This window comes from Leucopleurus acutus, assembly GCF_964270905.1.
Source record: "Leucopleurus acutus genome assembly, chromosome: 7".
NCBI lineage: Eukaryota > Metazoa > Chordata > Mammalia > Artiodactyla > Delphinidae > Leucopleurus > Leucopleurus acutus.
The window spans coordinates 81,624,617-81,646,490 of record NC_139150.1 but is presented as its reverse complement, the minus strand read 5'-3'; the positions used below and the strand labels follow the sequence as shown (position 1 = coordinate 81,646,490).

Below are 21,874 nucleotides of genomic sequence, written 5' to 3'. Positions count from 1 at the left end.
GGTTCGTGCCCCGGTCCGGGAAGATCCCACGTGCCGCGGAGCGGCTGGGCCCTTGAGCCATGGCCGCTGAGCCTGCGCGTCCGGAGCCTGTGCTCCACAACGGGAGAGGCCGCGACAGTGAGAGGCCCGCGTACAGCCACAAAATAAAAATAAATAAAAAATTAAAAAATTTAGATAATACTCATATACCATAAAATTAACCCTTTAAAGTATGCATTCAGTGGTTTTTAGTATAATTCACAAAGTTATGCATCCATCGCCACTATCTAATCACTTAGGACATTGAGTAGTTTTTTTTTTTGCACACATATTGTTTTATCACGTGTGAGCAAGTCAGTTGGTATATGGAGTCAAATAAAGGTAAAAACAGAATTGAAAAGAGGGGGAAGAAGGGGAAAAAACCCACAATCGAAGGAATCCGTTTTGGACATTTTGGGATACACTCATTATCTGGCAGCTAACAAAGTGGTCTGGTAATTCTGTCATTGAATGGGCCAACTAGGCATATCAAAGAAGCCACTTCCAATCATCTGTAGATGCTTCAGAACCCAGGGAGTGTAGCTGTGAGCACTGGTGGCACCCTATAGAGTTGGCCGAGTCCTTGCATCAACACCTCTGCTTCGGTTGGGACAGGCTACCCCATCTCTCCCATTAGGACTTCTAATCACTAATATTTGTACTGATCTGAGTTTTGCCCAAACCCTGTGTTCCTCCACTGTCCCATAACCCTCCCTGTTCCTTAGGAAAGAGGAGAGATATAGCTCGTCCTGACCCAGCTGTGTGACCTTGGACCAGTGGCCGACCTCAGCCTTCTCATATGTAGAATGGAGGGAACTGGGACTCAGGCATGGTTTGCTTGCATCACTGTGGCCTAGCGTTAAGGACCGTGGGCTTTAGAAGCCAAGAGGCTTGGGTTTGAATCTTGACTCTGTCGCTTACTAGCCGTGTGGCCTGGAACAAAACACTGAACACTTCGAGCCTCATATTTATTTTTCATCTGTAAAATGTGATTGGCAATCCCTGCCCTGCAGTGTTTAGTTCTGCCAGGCACACGGACCATCCATAAGCGGTAGCCGCTGCTATGACTCTGACAACTACCCCCTCCACTAACGGTGGAAGTCTTCTGAGTGCCAGTTGGTTGCTGAGCCCAGTCACTTCTGAAGGGCTCTGATCCTGTGAAGCTCAGGAGTGGGCTCCTGCTTCCTCTCCTGCTCCGTCCCTTTCCCAGGCAGTGGTCTTGGCCCTGCTTCCAGCTGACCGGCACTGCGCCTTCATGGTTTCGGCTGGCAGAGCAAGGGCCCTGATCTTGTTTCCTGGGTTGGGGGTGGTTTGCTCCCTCCTTTGCACTTCACCTGCCATGACAACAGGGAGGCCCAGTGGCCAAGAATTCCCTAGTGTGCTTTTAACATGTGACTATGGTGCTAGTTGTCAGCTGGCCCGGGGCCACTGATCAGGTTTGAAAGCCCTGACTCTGAGATTTGCTGCCTGGGAACAGAGCCCAGAAGCAGAAACTCTGATTCTCCCTCCTGCTCCAACCCCCAGAGGATCCCCAACACAGACTTAGATAGTCACCATCTCAGAGCTTCCTCTGTGCCGTGTGTTTTTAGGTGCTACCACCTACAATGAGCACTGGAACATGCCATTTCTGGGCGCTGAGTCCCTGAAAGCACACTGGATTCCCTGAAGGGTTCAGTGGCTCCCTGGTGCTTCCATTTGATGAATCTTTATCTCACACTAGCTTTATGCCATGTCAGCGCTAGGCACTGAGGACACAGTGGAGCCTCAGATGAGACTCTCTGTTCCCAACTTTGTATGGAATTGTGTGCAGGACATAAAGGCAGTCCCTAATAAATTCCTTATCTGGAGTTAGTGTACATTTTGTCAAAGGAACAGTATTATACTTGGTTGTCAAGGACCCAGAGTATCTCCCTAAACGGACACCTCTCACACTTTAGTGAGCACGTGAATTACCCGGAGATGCTGTTAGAATGTGGATTCTGGTTCAGTAGGTCTGGGTGGGTCCCAAGAGTCCATATTTCTAATAAGCTCCCCAGTGATCCTGAGCTGCAGGCCCATGGACCACACTTGAGTAATAAGGTTCTAAACCTGAGGTTCTCAGCCTGACTGCCTGTTAGAATCAGCTGGGGGAGCTTTTAAACAATACCAACGTGGACCCTACCCCTGATCCAATTAAATTGGAATCTGGGTCCTCACAAAACTGTGTACACGAGTGTTCATAGCAGCATTCTTCATAATAGCTAAACCAAATGCCCATCAACTGATAAAAGGATAAAGGAAAGTGGTCTATCCATACAATGGAATATTATTCAGCCATAAAAGGAAGGAAGTACCTACTGATTCCTGCTACAACATGGATGAAACTTGAAAACATGATGCTAAGGAGTAGAGGAGATAAGGAGTGGAAGAAGGAAGGGACTGCCAATGGGTACAGGGGGCTTCCTTTTGGGGTGACGAAAATGTTTTTTTGATGAATTTTTAACTTCGTGCATTATACTGAAAACCACTGAAACATAAAATCTAAAAGGGTGAACTTTATGTGAATTATATTTCAATAAAGCTGTTATTTTAAAAATTCAGAATCTGGGATGAGGGGACTAGATGTTGGTAGTAATACACCTTTCCCAGGACGTGTGAACCTGCAGCCTAGGGTTCAATGCTCTAATCCAGTGATTCGCAAAGTTAGGGTCCCTGGACCAGCTTCAGCATCCCCTGGGAACTTGTTAGAAAGGCAGATTCTTGGGCTCCAGCCCAGACTTACTGAATCAGAACCTTGTGTTTTCAAAAGCCTGCCAGGTGATCCTGATGCTTTCTGAAGTCTAAGAACCTGCATGGCTAAAGCACTATTTTAAAAATACAGACAAGCCTGGGTTTGCAGCCTGGTTCCTCCAGCTTCTATGATGTGACCATTGTTAAGTGACTTCACCGTTCTCTGTCTCAATTTCCTCATGTAAAAATGTGGATTGCTTCCTCCTAGGAGAGAGCTGTGAGGATGAAATGAATTAGTGTATTTAAGATGCTTTGGATGGTGAATGGCCCCTAGTAGGGGCTCAATAATAACATATGTTGTTATTGCTCTGATTACTCCAGAAGCTGTAAACCATGGGAAAAAGGGAAGTTGTATTGTTAGTTCTAGAGGCGGCCTTTAGAGCACCACCCAGTGTGCTGACTTCCATCCCCAGCCCCTGTCGTAGCAGGTACCAGAGGAGAGAAGCTAGAGGCCGGGGTGAGTGGAGGCGTGTTCCTGCAGAGCTGTGCTGTGTGTGCATCGGACGATACTGACACTCAGAGAACACTTTGCCTGTTCCAGGCACTGTCCGCATGTGCGCACACCTCACATATATTACCCCATTTAAAACACACCTTCAACGTCAGGAGGGGGCACAACTCCCTAGTGCCATGGAAGGGTACAGTGGTCTCTGGGTACAGTGGCTCTGCCCTGGCAGTTCTGGGGTGGGGGTGGTGGAGAGCTGTGACAGCAGAAAGGAAAGCAGTGATGAAGCCACCATGTGAATACACAGGTGTTGCCAAGTCATGTGCTGGTCAACTGGGGACTGGATTTCTCTGTGAGGTCAGATGTTTGAGAATAGTCAGTGCTTCTGTGCCGGAAGTTTGATGGGGAGTTGGAGGTGGAAGCGGGGAGAGGGCAGGCCTGGAAGAAGGTCGGAGGAGAGAGAATTGCTGTTTTCACTAGGTTGTGCCTTGATTGCCTTGGTTGGGAGGAAGACTTTTGCTCTGGGCTCGTTGATGGGAGAGCCTGGGAACAGAGAGCTGGAACAGGTCAGCTAGAGCTAGAGTTTAAAGGCTCTTTTATTGGCCTTCAGAGCGTTTGACATGGTTCCCGGGATTGGTCGTGGCTTAGAGGATTGGCTTTGGTAGCTCAATAGTGAGAAGGCAATACAGAGGTCTGGAGAGTGATAATGGGGGTGGGAGAGAGGGAGGGAAAGTATTATATAATGAGCAGGTAGTACTCTAGGTGCTTTCAAATCATTTAATCTCATTTAAGCCTCCTCAGAACACTATGAATTGGGTATTATAATACCCTTACCCTTTAAAAAATTTATAGAGAAACTAAGGCTCAGAGAAGCAACATGACTTGACCAAGGTCACAGGATCAAAAGCAGGAAAGAACCTGGCCCCTTGTTTCTTCAGGTAAAATGCCACCTGGGGGTCATTCAAGGAGAATATGGGGACTCAGTTTCTCCAGTGCAAGTAGGCTGCCTTGGAATGACCTTGGAGTGTTTGATAAAAATACAAACTCCCAGACCCCTCTCCAGACCTGCCTTATGAGAATCTGTAGTGATGCAACCTGAGAGCCGGTATTCTTAACCCCTACTCCAGGGGCAGCCAATGCACAGCCAGGTTTGGAAGGACGGCTAGGTGCATGTCCTGTGACCCAGCCGCCTTCCTCTTGCCCCCGTGTATTTCCTTCCATCCTACTCTGTTTCTCAATTCCCAGGGGGTTTGTGGGGTTCAAGCTCTCAGAATAAATTCCCCTGTTAAAATTCCATTAAATATCTCAGCCCAAACATTATCGGGCGTCTCCCTGGACATTTGGGAGGGTGTGGGTTTGGTGGTAATGCTCTCGGTAGAGTGTCTATGAGCAAATGAAATCATGCAAATAATCATCAAGGGCACTCAGCTGCCAGGAAGAAGCCAACGCTTTTATCAGTCCTCTCGTCCTGAGCAGAGAGCTATTCACTTTCTCTGCACAATGTGTTTTTCTTGAGCCACTCTGGGTTTGTGTGGACGTAGTGGAGCACTGAGGCCACCCGCCAAGGGGCTGTTCTGGGTGTAAGGAGAAGACAGTGGCCTCCACACGGGACTTGGAAGGGCAGGAGCTGAGGCTGAACGGGTGAGAGATAGAGCCGCCCACTGCTCCCCAGAAGAGCCCCCCTGTCACCGGAATTGCTTTGCTGTCCACACCCCTTTGAGCTTCTGGCATCTTCCATAAAATGGGCACAGAGTTGAGTCTGAATTTCAAAAACTGTAATTAAGACTCTTCCGGTGTGATGAATTGGGAGACTGGGATTGACATGTATACACTGATGTGTATAAAATGGATGACTAATAAGAAAAAAAATAAGAAAGACAAAAACAAACAGAAAGACTCTTAGTAATCTTTTTAGCAGACTTCCTTGCCCCGAGGATCCTTTGGAACCTAGAACAATAACAGCAAAACAATAAGAAAAGCAGAAGCTGCTTTAGAATGTTTTTCCACCCTCCATCTCTGAGTACGTGGGAGCAACAACCCTGCTGAGAAGATGGGGAGAGGCATCCGGTGACGGAAAATGTGTCAGGCCCATGGCTCTCTAGGGCTAAGGTTGGAGGTGCGGGGAGCAGACAGGCCCAGAGCAGGCACATCCTCAGAGGACGAGGCACAGTGGTCGCTGCCCCACATTAGCCAGGCTTGCTGGGCCATTTTCTCCTCTTCACTGGGTATGGTCTGTAACCTGGCTTTGGCCAGCAGCCTGTCCTAGGTGTCCAGACCCCCTCCGGGGTGTGGATCGCATGTGCTCTGCTTGTGCTTAGGGCTGCCACATTGTCTTCTCTGGGGCCTGCCTTGACAGGAATCCCCTTCCCTGGGCTTGCGCCCTTCTTCCCCTGCCCATCTTGCGCTCTAGATTTATCCTTTGTAGCCAGGGCCCTTCTCTGTGGGTTCAGGCAGTTTGCAAGAGTGTTTCTGTGGCTTTCCATTGTTCTGACGACGAAGACCAAATCTTTAACAAACAAGGTCAAGTCCTGCTACATTAGGGGGGAAAACGTGTGAGCCACTGTGTGAAACAACCGTAATAACAATACCGGGAAATGCATGTCAGATCATCTTCTTAGTTCTCCAGTGCTCAGGCTCAGAGCTTTTGCCTGCTGGGCTTTCTGCCTAGAACACTGCCACCACCCGCCCTGTTAACACCTTCCCTCCCTGGATCTCGGCTCAAAGGTCCCTTCCTCAGGGCACCTTCTGTGGCCCCCAGACCAGATCGGCACCACGTTCACCCCAACACTTTCGTTGCATCTTTTCCTTCATACGTGCACCACAGCATGTAATTTACATCTGTTCACTAATTTATGTGGGTTTCTAGATGAATATCTAGGCCCTCTGGGCCTTACATTCCACAAATGCAGAGTCTGTGTCTTCCTGAGCTTAGCACAGGAATTAAGTGCTCTGTGCTCGGCTTCTGGGAAGTCCACGTTCTAGATTTTTTTTCAGAGTGTTTTTGTTTTCTTCTTATTTACGGGAAGGGCTCAGAGGTGCTGAATCAGTGCTTGGCTGGGCCTCTGTTCCTTGTGTTTCTTAGTCATCGACCAACACGGGTTCTTTTTCTTTTTGGCCTCGCAGCACAGCATACGGGATCTAGTTCCCTGACCAGGGATCAAACCCACGCCCCCTGCAGTGGAAGCGCGGAGTCTTAACCACTGGACCACCAGGGAAGTCCCAGCGAGGGTTCTCTTAAAGGGCACTAGGTCGTGGTGACTTAACCCTTCTTTTTTTTTTTTTTTTTTGTGGTACATGGGCCTCTCACTGTTGTGGCCTCTCCCGTTGCGGAGCACAGGCTCCGGACGCGCAGGCTCAGCGGCCATGGCTCACGGGCCCAGCCGCTCCCCAGCATGTGGGATCTTCCCGGACCAGGGCACGGACCACGTCCCCTGCATTGGCAGGTGGACTCACAACCACTGCGCCACCAGGGAAGCCCTTAACCCTTCTTAATACTCAGAAGCCAGTGACCGTTTCCATGGTGACATGGGCCCCTGGTGCCATCTCCTAGAAAATACACAATAGGTGGGTGGGTTCTGTGTGACACGGTGAGTGGCCTGCGTCACCAGGAAGCTGTTTTCTGCTGCAGCGCTGGTACAGGTACAGGCAAGAAGGTCCGTGCAGCAAGGAATTTAATGGTGCCCTGTGACCCAGCCCACCCTCTCCGTATCGCTCAAGCAGAAACTGGCAAAGAATTCCTCTGACCATCAATATTACCTGGTCCTTTTTGCAGGTCGTGACCCAGTAATAGATTATGAGACCAAATGTGTGGGTCATCAGCAGCATATAAAAGAAGGAGAAAAGATCGCATAGAAAAAATCAGATTGCAATACACATGGTGAAAGTAACTTTTCTTTCAGGCGTGTGTGTGTGTGTGTACGCACGCGCGCTGAGTCATACAGTAAAATGTATTTCTTTCTTGGTGGTCAAAATATCCGATTACCACGCTCTATGGCATGTTCTGCTTGGACTTTCCAGTGTCACTACCACCTCTCCTCTGCTTTCTCTTACAGGTATGCAAAATCCAGTCAGATCAAGACTGTGTCAAGCAGCAAGATATTTTTTAAAGGAAGCAGATTTCGATATAGGTGGGTACCCATGCTTCCATTTCGGTGATGGGGCTGGGTTGGGGCAGCCATTTGCGTTAAAATATGGTACTTATAAACCAGTGCACTTTGGCCTGTACCCGTTTGGGTCCTCCCTTTCCACTCCACTCATTTCTTATGCCCACAGAACCCCTTAAACTCTATAGTAATGTTCCCTCGTGGAGGAGGAGAAGGCACGGATTCCTAGAGCTGGGTCAGACCACTGTGAAGTTAAAAAAAAAAAAAAAGAAAGAAAAAGTGTGCACACCCCTCCCCTTCCACTCTGAGTGTCTGTGCACAGACACTGTGTTTCTGTCTTTTGCAGTGGCAAAGTTGCCAAAGAGGTGGTGGAGGCAAGCTCCAAAATCCAGAGGGAGCCTCCAGAGGTGCACAGGTGAGTGGGGTGGTCCCCAGGGCGCCGGGAGATTTCTGGGGTGGACAGAAGGATGTAAAGGCTGGCTTCGCCAAATCCACTCTAACGATAAGGAGAGTAAGGACACCAGCTGCCTGGCCCTATGCCGTTATCAGGCCCTGATTCCTGGCATGGCACTCTCCCATCCCCCATATCTCACTCAGACAGATTTGGCTGGGCTCCATTCTGAGTTACTTGCTCTGTGTGGAGTCACTGCCCTGATTCAGCCTGGAGGGTCACGTGAACAAGCGGGAAGTGTGTGAGGCACGGGTGGCTGGGTTATCTCCTGGCTGAGTCCATTGTCATGTCCTCTTAGAACTGCTCTCTCTTCCGGCCTCTGTTCATCAGACGTGGCCAGTTCCCATTGGCCCAACTCCTTCTAGGCTATGTCACACGAGGGGGTGGGGTACTCATCTCTCATTGGACCCTTTAGTCCCAAAAGCCACTTAGAGGAATGACGAACTCAGTCATTAGTGGGTCAAGGGTACGCTTCTACATTAACATGGCAATGTATGTAATTCTTAGGAATGAAATATTCTCTTGATCATGTTGTACTTCTTACCACCACAGTTTACACAAATCATCGTACATCTTAAACTTCAAACATGCTAAATATTAAAGCAGAACATTCTTATCCTGATGTTCCCCCTTCTGAAGGCAAGATCATCATAAGATATATTCTTTAGGAAGTTCCCACACAGTGGTGGGCACCAGTCCCTCCTTCCCCATCTTTGAACTTGGAGTCTTCCTATGCTCAGATATGCCCAGTCTCCTCTATCTCCAAGGTGACCCAGTGAACAGGGTACCTCTCACCTTGTCCTTGGGGCTATCAGGCAGGAGGAGGCCTTGGTCTCTCAGAAGTGCAGCTAAGCCAGCCCGTGTGGGCATCCAGACAGTGGAGCAGGCCAGCGTGGGCTCCCACACAGGGGAGCAGGACTTCAGTCAGCATGGAATCTTGTGCAGATGTGTACAGAGAATAATTCATCCCTGGCTTTGGGTGACCCAGTGGAAAGCTGTCACATACAAGTCTGCAAAGCAGTGTCTCCTGCTTTGAGAAGCAGGAGAAAACTGTGGGCAAGGGAATTTGGAGCGCCTTGGCTGGGACACCTTGGTGCAATACCTGTGGAAGTCTTAGAGCTTACTACCTGTTGATGACAATAGTCATTTTTTAATAGTCTTTTTATAACCCCTCCTCTGCCTCAAATTGTGGTTACTCAGTGCAGCAGAAACAAAAAAGAAGAAGAAATAATTGAACATCTCATTTAAATGTTTCCGGAATCTTTGGTCTAGAATGACCTCAGGGATGACTCAGTTTAATGATTCTATTTTACAGATAAGGGGACTTGAGTCTCAGAGAAGTTAAATGATTTATCTGAGGTCATAAATATTTTGGTGGCAGAACTAAGCCTAGAACTGCAGTGTCCTGCTCCTGAGTCCTATATCCTCTCTTCTGTGTTGCATCTGCCACCCTGAAAGCCTCTGCATTCTCCTAGAAGCTGGGGGCAGACCTACCCCAGGGGCTCAGCTTGGTTTTATTCTTCCTGCTTGAAGCTTGAGTGTTTGATCTTAAAATAAAAAGAAATACTCGATTCTGGGGAGTCCCCTTAATGGCACAAACACAAAGTAGGAAAATGTTTTTAACCATATACTTTCAGGGGGCTTCCCTGGTGGCGCAGTAGTTGAGAGTCCGCCTGCCGATGCAGGGGACACGGGTTCGTGCCCCGGTCCGGGAAGATCCCACGTGCTGCGGAGCGGCTGGGCCCATGAGCCATGGCCGCTGGGCCTGCGTGTCTGGAGCCTGTGCTCCGCAACGGGAGAGGCCATGACAGTGAGAGGCCCGTGTACCGCAAAAAAAACAAAAAAACAAAAAAACCCAATATACTTTCAGAGAGACATATTCCAAATATGCAGAGCTTTCCAAAAGCCCATAGTCACCATCGATGGATGATGGTTAATGAGACCAGAGAAGAATTTTTTAAAATACTTCTCTTTCAAATTTATGTTTGCACAATTTATGGGAATTCAGGCTTCCTAGGTCAAGGCTTCTCAAACTGTAGCTTGAACAGGGATCACCTGGGGATCCTGTGAAAATCAGATTCTGATTCATGAATCTGGCATTTCTAATGCTCTCCCAGGTGATGGCCACGTGGCTAGTTCATGGTTTGCACCTTGAATAGCCAGGCTCTAGATAACTGCTGGGGGAGGGGGTGAAGGGAGCAGATTGGCCCTAGTGAAAAGCTTTTTCCTGGAGTGGACTGAACCACCAGAGTGGATGGGAAATGAAGCGTCCATCAATTTATAGTTTTTCTTTTCTGGAATTTTCTAAAATCTCCCAGGATATTACTGCAAACAAGGCTCTATAGGCCCATTCCACACCAGTTCACATGTTCTTTCTTGCTCTTCCTCTACCCGGTTTTACCTGTTTGTGAAAGCCTATTGAGTTCACATCCTCTGGATGCCTCTCTGGTCCTCAGTTCTTTGGCAGTATCTCTCAAATCTCTGACATTACAAGGAAGAATTTGTTTAAAGTAATAATACAGAGTAAGCTCTGGGAGGACGAAGCTTGTGCCTATCTTGGTTATCTCCATCTTACCCATCAATTAACACAGTGCTTGGCTATAGTAGGAGGTCAGTAGATATTTGCTGAATGGATGTATGCACTAGGAGTGTGAGATGACAGCTTCACATCTGTAATTTTCTGAGACTTGAGATCTGTCCGTGGTGCTGCCCTGGGGACCTCGCCCTCCCAAGAGGCAGCACTGTGGTCAGAGCCACAGTGACGTGTGCCACTTTCAGTAGCAACTTCTTGTTCCTTCCCAGTAGCTGGTTGCATGGTAGGAAATGTTTCTCTTACACAATTATCGTATTTTCGAATTGTTTTGACTTCTTTGTTGTGGCTGTCAAAAGTGAGAGTATAGTAATGAGCTCTCTTTATCTGGCAGTGCTCAGAGAGGCCTGCTAGTCTAGAATGGTGATGGTAAGACTTCAGTTATCTCTCCTCTCACTTGAGATTCTCCTCGTCAAAGGATAGCCAGTTCATGGACTCCTACTCCTGCTGAGATGTGTGTGACACAGAGAAACACACACAGACTAAGAACACTGTCTTGGGGTTTTTCTTTTTTTTTCAAAAAGAGAAGAAGCTCACTCTCGTGTTAGCTCATTGAACTTTGCTGATGACAGGATCCCCAAGTGGAACCCTATCGGCTGGCTACTTGGTGAGAATCACCTGCCCATTCCAAGGCCCAGTGAGGCGGAGGACTGTAGCTCTGAGAGTTCAGGGTCGGCTCTTTAAGCCTCCTGGGCATAGAGCCACCACCAAGGGATACCCAGAAACAGCACTTGTACCTGAAATGAGCACCCATCTAGGAGTCATGAATGGGTCTAATCTTGGCTGTGTTGCTATGTCTTGCGTAAGTCACTTAACTTCTCGGACCATCAGTCTGTTCATCTATAAAAGGAGATTCTTATATCTTTCCCCGACTTCTAGGTTTTGTTATGGCCATTAAGATAAAGGGTATTAAAATTATAAAGTACCATAAAAATGTGAGGTGGTGATATTATTATTATTACCTCTCATCCAAAAATGGGAAGATAGAACCTGACAGACACGTTCACATTGAAGTCTCTTCAGATGGAGTTTTTTACTCACAGGCCGGCAGCACTTCCTTTCATTCCGAGGAGTGGTTGCAGTAACTCCACTAGCCTCGTATTTGTTGCTCGATTTTATGCCACCATTTCTTGAAGCCAGTCTTAGAATTGAAGCCAGTCTTAGAATATACCTGCAGTTGCCGAAGGAAACCTTTCTACTCAGTAGAATCCTTAACGGCAGTTTCGCTCAGAAACTGTCCTATGCCAGGAGTGCACGTGAGTGGGCTGCAAAGCGGGTCAGGCATTTTGGCCGAGTCGGCCGGTGCCTGGACTCCGGGAGCGGGGGAACACAGCACGGACCCTCACCTGACAGGGAGCAAAAGAGCCTCCATAAAGGCTCGCTAAGGGTCCCTCCCTGCTGTGATATACATAGTAATTTCTGGGGGAGGGGAACAATGGAAAATGAGCTTTTCAGAGGTCAGAAAACTACATAGTCCACACAGACATGGCAACATGTGCTTTGCAGAACTAGAATCACAGTCATGAAGGCCACAGGGCTAATGGAAATCCCATGAAAAGCTCAGACAAATGAGAACCCTTCACAATAAAAGAAGTCATTGCTCATGGTGAACTTTAATCCCCCCTTGCTATTCCTTCCTTCCTTTCTTCCCCCTGCAAGGAATCCCCACCTCCACTTCTTTCCCTGTAAACCCACCACCCCTGCCAGGACTTACCGCTGACATCACCTTCCCTGGGAGGTCTTTCCTGGCTCTCCCCTCACTCACAGCAAGATCACATGCCCCTCTCTGGTGCTCCCCTGGGACCTCGGCCGTCAGTCAGTCTCTTCCATGAGATGTGTGCTTTTCCAGCTGTGGCTGTAGCACATTAATGAGTCATGAAGTGAAAATAGTGGTCAAGACCAGCACTTTAAATGAAATTAAGTAGAATGGAAAGTAAAACATAGCGGCTCACACATAGCAAGAGTTACTATTGTTGCATGAAACATTCTCTTTAGCTGTGTGTGCACTTGCGGTGTGTGTGTGTGTGTGTGTGTGTGTGTGTGTGTGTGTGTACAGAGATATGATACCAAATGTAGTTTCTAATGTGAGTCTTGATCAAAAAAGTTTGAAAGTCATGGTTCTAGAGAGTAAGTTATTTAAGGTGAGGACCATGATTTCCCAGAACAATACATACATACCAGCTGCAAAATAAATGGTTGTAGAATGAAATAATGAAGGAAAGAACTCCATGTTAAGCAAGTCCTTATAAATTTCCTTTCCAGTCAGTGGCAGCTGGTGGGGGGGGGGGGGCGACTTTTAACTCTAGATGCTAACAGCTTCTTCCCTGTCCAGCTCCTATGCCCAACAGAAATGCCTGGGCTGTAAGGCGGTCCCATCAACTGGCCTGGAGAACACCTGTGACAGTCTGAAATGGCAACTTAATGCCAAGTTTACTTCAGTTTCAAACTGAACACCCCTTAACAAGATGCCAAGGGAGGTGCTATAAGGCACATGAGAATGGATAGGTCAGTCTCTGCCCTTAAGTTGCTTTATCAAGGTGGGGCTGATTAGTACCCCAATAATTACAGGGCGACAGAGGTGACAAATGTGACAGGTTGTGAAAGAAGAGACAGTAGTGTGAGAAGGAAGGGGGAGAGGGAGTTCGTTGTGAAGGCAATCCAGGAGGGCTTCAAGAAGAAGGAGACATTTGACATCATCTTTGAAGGATGGGTTGGTTTGGATTTTGACAGGAGACATGGGGATGGGAAGGGTGCTGAAACACCCACCAGAGGTACCCCACGTCCCTGTCTGTCAGGGCAGACAGTGTAAATGGGCTTCCTGGCTATCAGCCAGTAGCCTTGACGAGACACCTTTCCTTGCCATCTACTGCCCATTGAGCTACTGACATACGTGTGCTCCTTTCAGAAGGAGAAAGTGGAGCTGGGTTCTGTGTTTGGTTCATGAGTGGGGTGTGAATTTGAATGGGAATATTAAGCATCGATATTAAATGTTGGACATGCAACTCATGGCTATGGAAAGCCTGTGGCATCTGCCTGGCAGAGTTTTTTTGTTTTTGTGTTTGTTTGGTGGTTGTTAAATTACCTTGAGCCATGCCCTTCATTCACTTTTCTGCATATGTAGTTCAGTGATACCTGCCTCTTGTGTATCTTTGTTGCCCATGTCTTTTCTCAATGCCTTGTCTTGTCACATAGCATGTCCAAGTCTGACGACATGTGGAGAAATACGTTTTCTTTCACTGTGTTGCGTTAGAACACATGGGCATTATACCACGTATCAAGACCTTAAGGATAACAAGGGCCGTGTGTCTTAAGTGCTACGTCATCTTTACCACTGGCCTAATGCACTGTGTGAGTCTAGGGGCAGTTCCCAGCTCGGGTAGCCAACTGAGATGGAAGGGCCGGTGTTCCCAGTTGAAACCAGTTCCCTCCGGCTTGTGTCTGTTTTCAGAACCAACATTACTCAGAGCCGCAGTTCCCACTCCTTGAACAAACAACTCATCATTAACATGGAGCCCCTGCAGCCCCTGCGGCCGTCCCCCAGCGAGCAGGAAGAGGAACTTCCACTGGGTGAGGGTAAGTACACTTCCTTCCAGAGCCTGGCATTGCAGGCTTACCCTGGGGGAATGAGGGAGGCACCAACCCTGGGTACCTTGGGTAATGGGTTGGGGTAGGGGTCAGAGTGAGTCATAAACTGTGTTTTTAGTAAATAAACTCTTCAGAGCTGGAAGACTGCACTATATTGAGAGTTCTATCAGTTTCGCCTGGAGAGAGTTCACTGGTACAAAGCGTTCCAAAAATTACAGGTTAAAGCAGTAGTGGTGTTAGACCCGTACTATCCAATATGGTAGCCATTAGCCATGTGTAGCTATTTAAAATTAATTTTAAGTTAATTAAAATTAAAAATTCAGCTCCTCAGCCACATTAGCTAGATTTCCAATGCTCAACAGTCGCATGTGGCTAATGGCTACCATCTTGGACAGCTCAGACCAAGAACATTCCCATCATTACAGAAAATTCTATTAGATGGTGATGTTTTTGACCATAATCACAATTAAATTAGTGGTTGTAACGAATTCTCCACAAATATCTCTACACTGGTCATCCCCTTTCTGCCTCACTATTTCTGTGTCCCTTAATAAGAATTCCCTTTTCCACAGGGCCTTGTCTGACAGTTTTGATACAAGCTAAAATATACACGGTCCATGTCAGCCCCAAAGTTGTTATATTTGTAAAGGCTATAATATGTGTGCTTCTTTTTTTGCTGTTAAGGGCTTTCCTTCAGGGAAGAATCTTACCACACTGCTTACCGCATATACCTGGTGAGGCAAATACCACTCTCATTAATTTCAAAGTAAATTTTTAAAAATCCACATAAAATACAATTATTGAACCTTGAACCCAAACATAACATGCTTTCCTTAAATTTATGTGATTTTAATTTCATCATTTAAAATCTGGATACTGGGCAGTTTCAAAAAGGCAGGTCACTGTGTCCCCGAGAGATCACCTTTACCTGCAGCTTTAAGTCAAGAATCCCTTCCATAGGGGAAGACTCTTCAGCCCATAATAAGATATGGCTTAGGATGCACATATCCTTGGGAGAGGTCGCAGCAGCTGATTCACACCGAAGCATAAGGGGTTTCCTGAAAGGAAACTTGAATGGTTGGAAGGAGGACTGGGCAATGGGATGCCATAAATTTCATGGGTGGAAGGAAAATGTGCAAGATACGAAGGATGGGGTCTCAGGAGACACCTTTATCCCCAGCTCAGCCACGGGATGATGATAACCAGAACGATCTTGTGATAATCGCCTTTATGCTCTGTCTCAACAACCAACTCCGTAAGCTCCATGCTAAATTAAATTTCTTAGCCCAGGGGTCCCTGGGTCCATGTTGCTTGTCTACATGTTTCAGCACCTTCTCCGTTTTTGTATGTTCCTCAAAGTGCAATGAAAGCAGCTTTTGTTTCTGATCACTAGTGATTTTCTGGGATTCCTCCCATATGTCTGGAAGTTGGTTTGAGTGGAAATCATTTTTTCTGGAGGTCAGGATTAACCCAAGTTTGAATGAAGGAGGATATGGCTAATGGAGAAGAGGAGGGGAAAATAGATAACCCAAGCTTAGGATTGTGACTTTGCCTTGTCTGCAGAGATGGAAGCCTAGATGGGAATAAAGCTCGGAAGACCCGTTACCATGGGGAATATGGAAGCCAGGCCACTGATGCCTTGTGAGCACCTTAGATGTGAAGGGGAGCCTGGGCAAGCTTTCCCCGGACCCTTCATTCCATTCAATTAATAGAAACTTCTGTCTTGCTCCATTTTCTATAATGAGGTTCCATTTCTAAATACTAGCCTTGTCATTAACATGACAACTGTGTGGACAAGAGACTTATGCATTATAATTAACTGCAATAAAAATTAAAATTTCCATAATATATGATAGGAATCCATGAGCTACATTTTCAGTTTTTCCAGTTATTTAAAATATGAATCTTTAATTCTTTCACCAGCTGTAAAGTCAACCTGATAGGTTTCTCTGTTTAAATGTCCAAAATAGCTCTGTAACTATCTAATAAAATCCTCTTTTCTAGGAAAACTGTCCCCTTATGGAACATCTTTGTGGGTTTTGAAACTCAGGCAAATCATAGCAACTTGCAGGATATAGAATCAATTTAAAAGGAAGAGAAGTAGAAACGACAGTATTGTTAAATGCCCAGTATATAGAAAGAACTTCCCAGTCCAGAAAAGAGAGCAAAATCTTCTTAGGTACCGTGAAATTCAAAGTTGTGATTCCCACAGTCAACATAGCTACGTTCTTGATACCCTTATATCTCAGTTACTATTTTAGAGTCAAATTCTGCTTCACGTGTCTTGTCTTTGAGTATCAGGTAATGGGATTTAAACATTCTATAGGGATAAATAGATTATTTAATAGCTCTATATGTCTCTGATATATGAAGAGAAGAGAGGTAGAGAATACAGCTTTCAACAAAGATGTCTCAACTTTTGTGGATGGGCGGATGCAGTGTGATGAATTTAGTTTCACCCTTGTATTTTGATATTGCAATTTTTTGTGTCTGATCAAGAGCCAAATTGAAATTAGAATTTCACTCCTTCCTTAATACAACAGCTCTGGCAAAGATGTGGTGTACAGCTAAGTAGACCATACTTAGCTGTGAAAGTTGCTGTGGCCCTATGAAGATGAAGATACTCTCTTTTCCCTGGAGACTCGCAGCCTGTTGGGGAGACAGCAATGGGATCACAGAGGTGAAGTGTAGGTTCTACCTCTGCTGATTGGGTTGCATGCTCACTTTTCTGTGTGCCTCACGAGATACTAGTGCCTCAGGCTGCCTGGAGAGCCTCTTGTTCCCTTTCAGTCTTATCAGAGTACATGGCATAAAGTTGGGGGCACAGGAATGAATGGATGAGACTGACAGGCAGAGGGAGTTGTGGGTGGTCTAGTCAACTTGCATTGGATGCTTGTGTGGCTTCCAGGGAAGAGGGGTCGGGAAGAATGAAAGGTGAGGCAGAAAGTTAGGGAAGGACCAGATTGTGATGGGCCTCACCCAAATTGCTGGAGAGTTTAGACTTTAACCCAAGGGCAGTTGGAAGGCACTGGAGGATTTCAAGCATGGACCTGATTGGAATTGTGTTTTGTATCTCTTGTGTGTGGGCAGAGGACAGATTAGAGATGGGTATGGCTAGAGCAGTTTTTCAATCTCAGCACTATTGACCGTTGAGCTGGATAATTCTTTGTCAGGGGCTGGCTTGTGCTTTGTAGTATGTTTAGCAGCATCCCTGGCTTCTATCGAGTAGTACCCAACCAGTCTGGACAACCGAAAATGTCTCCAGGTATTGCCAGATGCCCTTGGGAACAAAACAACTGCCTGAGAATTACTGTGTTGGAAGCACAGAGACCCCACAAGAGCCACTGCAATAGCCCAGAGACTAGATTAAACGAGGGTTGAGCTGAGGCAGAAGGTGGGATGGGGAGGAAGCAGTGGGCTCTAGCTAGTAAGCAGCAGAGTTGTTGACACATGTAAGGTGCCTGTGGATTCCTGTCCAGGTGCTGCCCTTGTCTCCAAGAACTTGAGAGGGAAAAGACCTTAACCTCTTTGGAAATGAGACTGTTCTGAGACACAGGAAGGTTCCAGTGACATGTCAACATCAGAGAGGCGATGGCAAAAATGATTTCATTTAGATATTGGAAGCTTTGGAAGAGTTAGATACTTCACTGAGCTTCAGACACAGAGTGGAGGAGACTCAGACATCTCTGCTTACCTTTGACGTCGTTATTCCTCGTCTCTGTACAGTGGCTCCGATTCTCGTTTGGGGGATTCACATCACACATTTTGAAACTGGATCCATAAACAGGTGAAGGTTGGCAGTCTGAGCCCTGTTAAAAGCGTTGTCTGATTAGGAATTATTAAAAAAGAGAAGAAAGAAGGACCTTAACCCTGACCCTTGGAGTCACCATCTCCTGGAGGTCATGGGAAGGTCCTGGTGCCTTGTCTCGCGTGGGTGCCATGCTGGTGACATCTCTGCTGCCGTCATGACTCTCGGTGGTCCCGACCACCCGTTTGCCTGACAATCTCTTTCTATTCTTCCTGGAACTTCAGGATTCTCAAAGACAGCTGGAGAGAGCATGATTGCCCAGGTGAGCTCAGGGGCGTTCTGGGAGAGAACGCGTAACCCCGTTCACCCAAACGACAGCTGGAGGATTATCTCTGAGGTTGGCTGTGTCTGTAGAGAAAAAACAAAATCAGTTCCTAGGCACCACTAAGCAGTGAGAAAGTTTTCAACGTTACCCCACAGTTGCTCAGCTACAGGATCCGGTAGGTTAGTGCTGTGGAAAGCTTTAGATGTGAATAGCAAACCATTTGAAAAGTGCCACTTAGAGTTTATGAAAATTTCTGGAGAAGAAAATATTGAGAGTGGAAATTATTCCGGGTGAAAATGACATTTTCAGGAGTGATTAATCTGAATATATTCACATGCAAAATGGAGTAGGGTTCCCACAGTGTATACAGCAAAATGCTTGCATGTTTTATTAGTAGAGTGTATTTTTCATTAAGGAAAGATTATGGTAGAGAAGGGGAATGGAATGTATCCCGTGAGACTTGGTAGCTGGCAATTACCAACGCCCGGTGAAGGTCACTCTTGTCCACCAGAGTGATGGTACGAGCTGGCATGGTTAAACAGGCAGGAAACCATGCTTTCTTCTCCTTGGTAGACACAACTAAATAAGAGTTGAAAACGTTTGACACCCTCCTGCTGGCAAAACAAGAGCACAATGGAGACACCAAAATTTCCATAAAGGAATGTCTTGGGGATGGCAGTGTGGTTGGTTTGAGGGTGGCTTAAAGCTGCATTTGCATGCGATTGAGAAAATGTCTATATCAATGAATAGATGGGAATTACGTAGGACAGTAAAACTAACTCTCCCAAGCCACACTTTCGCACTGTCCCTGTAAGTGTGTATGTGTGTGTATGTGTGTGTGTGTGCATGTGTATGCGAGTGCATGTGTGTGTCATGGATGTGGCTCTGTGTGGGGTGGGTAGGGGGCAGTGGGGGTGTTTTAAGGGTCATTTACAGTGTCTGGCTCTAACCATAGGTGACTTAAGTTGGTGTCATTGAAATTCTAGAAAGTCTGTATGTGAACCTGTGAAGGCATTTGGAGCATAGAAAAAGTGTATAGTTCTCATCCGTCAAGCATGCCACACTTGTGACCCCACCCTGCTCCACCCTGACACTTAACAGGTGACCCGCAGGGCCAGCTGTGGTCTCCATGTGCAGGTTTTTCTGTACCATAGCAGGCAGAGCCTTTCATACCCTACACAGTTGTTCCAATCCCATCACTATTGGAATCTCTAACAGCCCAAGGCTGCCATGGTTACACTGACTCCAGTGAGTCTGGTCTCCTCCCTGGTTATCTGATATGAAAATTTTTCTCCCTCTTTTCTTCCTTTGTAGAGTTCCATGGCCAGGGCTCAAACAGATTTACCCTCTTCTCAGGGTGTCAGAGTCTCTCTTCCACGCCATTTTCCCCCATGTGCCAAGTAATTTCTTCCTTTTGGCTTAGGGTATGTCAGGATATTCGTTGGGAGTGACGCACTGGTCTTCTTGAAATTTCTTTTATGTTATGTTTCATCAAACAGTAGGATCTGTTTCTAAATCCTGTGGGGCCACCTTTCCCCTGTGGTTACTGCTACCTGGTGACAGCAGACCGTTAGCACCAGCTCTAATTACTCTTGTCCCTGCCATTGGGTTTGGGGTGGCTATTTGTTTGTATTTTCTCATTATAAAACTAATTTATCATCTTCTAGAAAATCTAGAAAGAATAAAAAAGCATAAACAAGGAGAAAAAGACCACCTTCCAGATTGTCCTACCTGCTGGAGCCAGTCGATGTTAATGTGTTAATCATTTTTGTCCCTATGTGCTTTAAGGCCATTTCCGTCATCTTGAGTGTAAAATTTTTTTAATTCCTGCTTTGTTTGCTTAATGTTGAAAACGTGAGTGCATGAAAACATATGATAAATTGAACTATAGGTCAGACCATGAATTGGGAGCATATTTAATGCGAATGTGGACAAATGGGTTAATATCCTGAATTAGAAAGAACTCACACAAAGGGCTGTTTTAAGCATCTTTTTGGCATTGCTCAGGTTTGGGCTCTCCCAAATCTTCCAGTTAATGGCACCCTCGGTCTCCCACTGCTGATAGGCATACAGCAGCCGAACCTGCTTCCACAGGAGCTAGGAGCCTCCGCAGAGCAGAGGCCAGCTTCTGGTTTTATTTATAACTGCAGTATCGGATTAGCAGAGCCAAAATTCAGAATTCTTTATCACGTTTATTGAATTCGGGAAGTTTGGGTCAGCAACTCCTCTAGGGTAGGAGATGCCAAGAGCAACTTAGGGAAAGAGATAAAGGCCTCCTGAGTGAGCTCTGCAAATTCGTATTTGGAAGCTCCTCAAAGCTTTCACCTTCCCCTTTGGTGCTTTTCTTTGGAGTTGGTGTCATCTTTGGAACTTTGGTTTCTGGTATTTACTGATGACTTAACGTACTTGAAAGAGAGCTTTGTAATTTGAAGCATTTACACTGCTGGAAGGAAGCTAAATGCCTTGTTCCTGATGCAGTTTAAGTGTTTTTATCTCACATGGATTTGGTATTTTACATCATACGATTGCCAACATGTGCATCATTTCAGTTCTGTAGTTGGCTAAATGTGATAAATTGTTCATTTTAAGAAATATCGTATTCCTCAGCATAAACACAGCAGTGCTTTGGGTAGCTGCTCTGTTTCTGCATTAATGCCTTGCACCAATGGGAAAACACAAACTCTGGTCTCAGATCATCCACCTTTGGGAGCATCATATTCCTCGTCTCTGAGACAAGAAGATAGGACTTGAGCACCACTCAAACGCTTTCTAGCTCTAAATTCTTCAGTTCTTTTGCTTCATGTCAAGGTTAGATTCCAGGACTATGGTTTGAGGTCTTTCACAATAAGTATGCAAACCTGGGGACAGGAATATTTTTCATAGTTTTTGGGGGTTAGAGGGAATGTTAAGGATGTTCTAGCACAAGGGTTGGCAAACTGGCCGGTGGCCCACTGCCTCTTTCTTTTTCTGGCCCTAGAGCTAATGGTTACATTTTACGTGATTATATCAGTACCTACATAGTAGCCTTCATTTTACCTCTTGGCCCACAAAGCCTCAAATGTACTGGCTGGGCCTTTAGAGAGAACGTTTGCTGAGCCAGGATGTAGCACACCCCCTCTGGAGTCTACAAAAGCTCAGAGAGAGGAGACTGTTTGCCCAAAGTCACGGAGCTGGGTGAGTACTGGGGCTGGGATCTGGTCCTGTTTGTCAAATTCATCTAAAACAGTTCAACTTCTTCTTGCAAAATCAGAACCATTAACTGTGGAACTACATTTAGTTTTCAATGACAACAAATGAATTATCAAAAGAGACATCTTATCCTATATAAACATGGGGAACCTCTGTGATTCAGTGAGAAGAGCTGCTGCATATTCGGGGCAGGGTTTGAGCGTTTGGCCTTCAGTCACAGCCTGCCAGGACCCTGTGACTCCTCAGAGACATCCAGCCCACCAGGAGCATCACCTTCCCTGGGCACCAGTGGTGGTGAGGCTGTGGACGCATGTGCCACACCAGACAGAATTCCTAGGAGACCCGGGTTGCAGGGCAAACAGCCTTCATGCAGGAAGGCTCTCTCCCCTCTGGGAATCACGTTCTCATTTTAAAGCTGAATTTGTTAAATAAGGAATGGCTCACTCCGGGCCTAGTTCTAATTACTCATAGCCTGTGTTGAGAATCTTTGTCTTCTTAGTGAGAACAACTCAGTTCTGAGCTTCCCGAATCACTGCTCCGGCTCAGGTTGGCACTTGGCTGCCACACCTGAGTATTAATAATCAATTGCTTTAAAGGATTCCGCTGGGATAAAAAAAAATATATGTCAGTCAAGTGCCCCATGAAGTAATC

At 46.4% G+C, this 21,874-nt stretch overlaps 1 protein-coding gene across 1 annotated transcript in view; it reads left to right on the top strand.

Annotated features, from left to right (window-relative positions):
* The window catches only part of FRMD3 (FERM domain containing 3), a gene marked incomplete at its 5' end in the record, with an annotated part of 311,556 nt that overhangs the window by 243,594 nt on the left and 46,088 nt on the right, over nucleotides 1-21,874 (top strand). Inside the window, 3 exons of the mRNA XM_082843148.1 lie at nucleotides 7,285-7,359; nucleotides 7,682-7,750; nucleotides 13,825-13,949. Of these exons, the coding sequence (XP_082699274.1) occupies nucleotides 7,285-7,359; nucleotides 7,682-7,750; nucleotides 13,825-13,949 (269 nt within the window). The remainder of the gene's footprint in view (nucleotides 1-7,284; nucleotides 7,360-7,681; nucleotides 7,751-13,824; nucleotides 13,950-21,874) is intronic.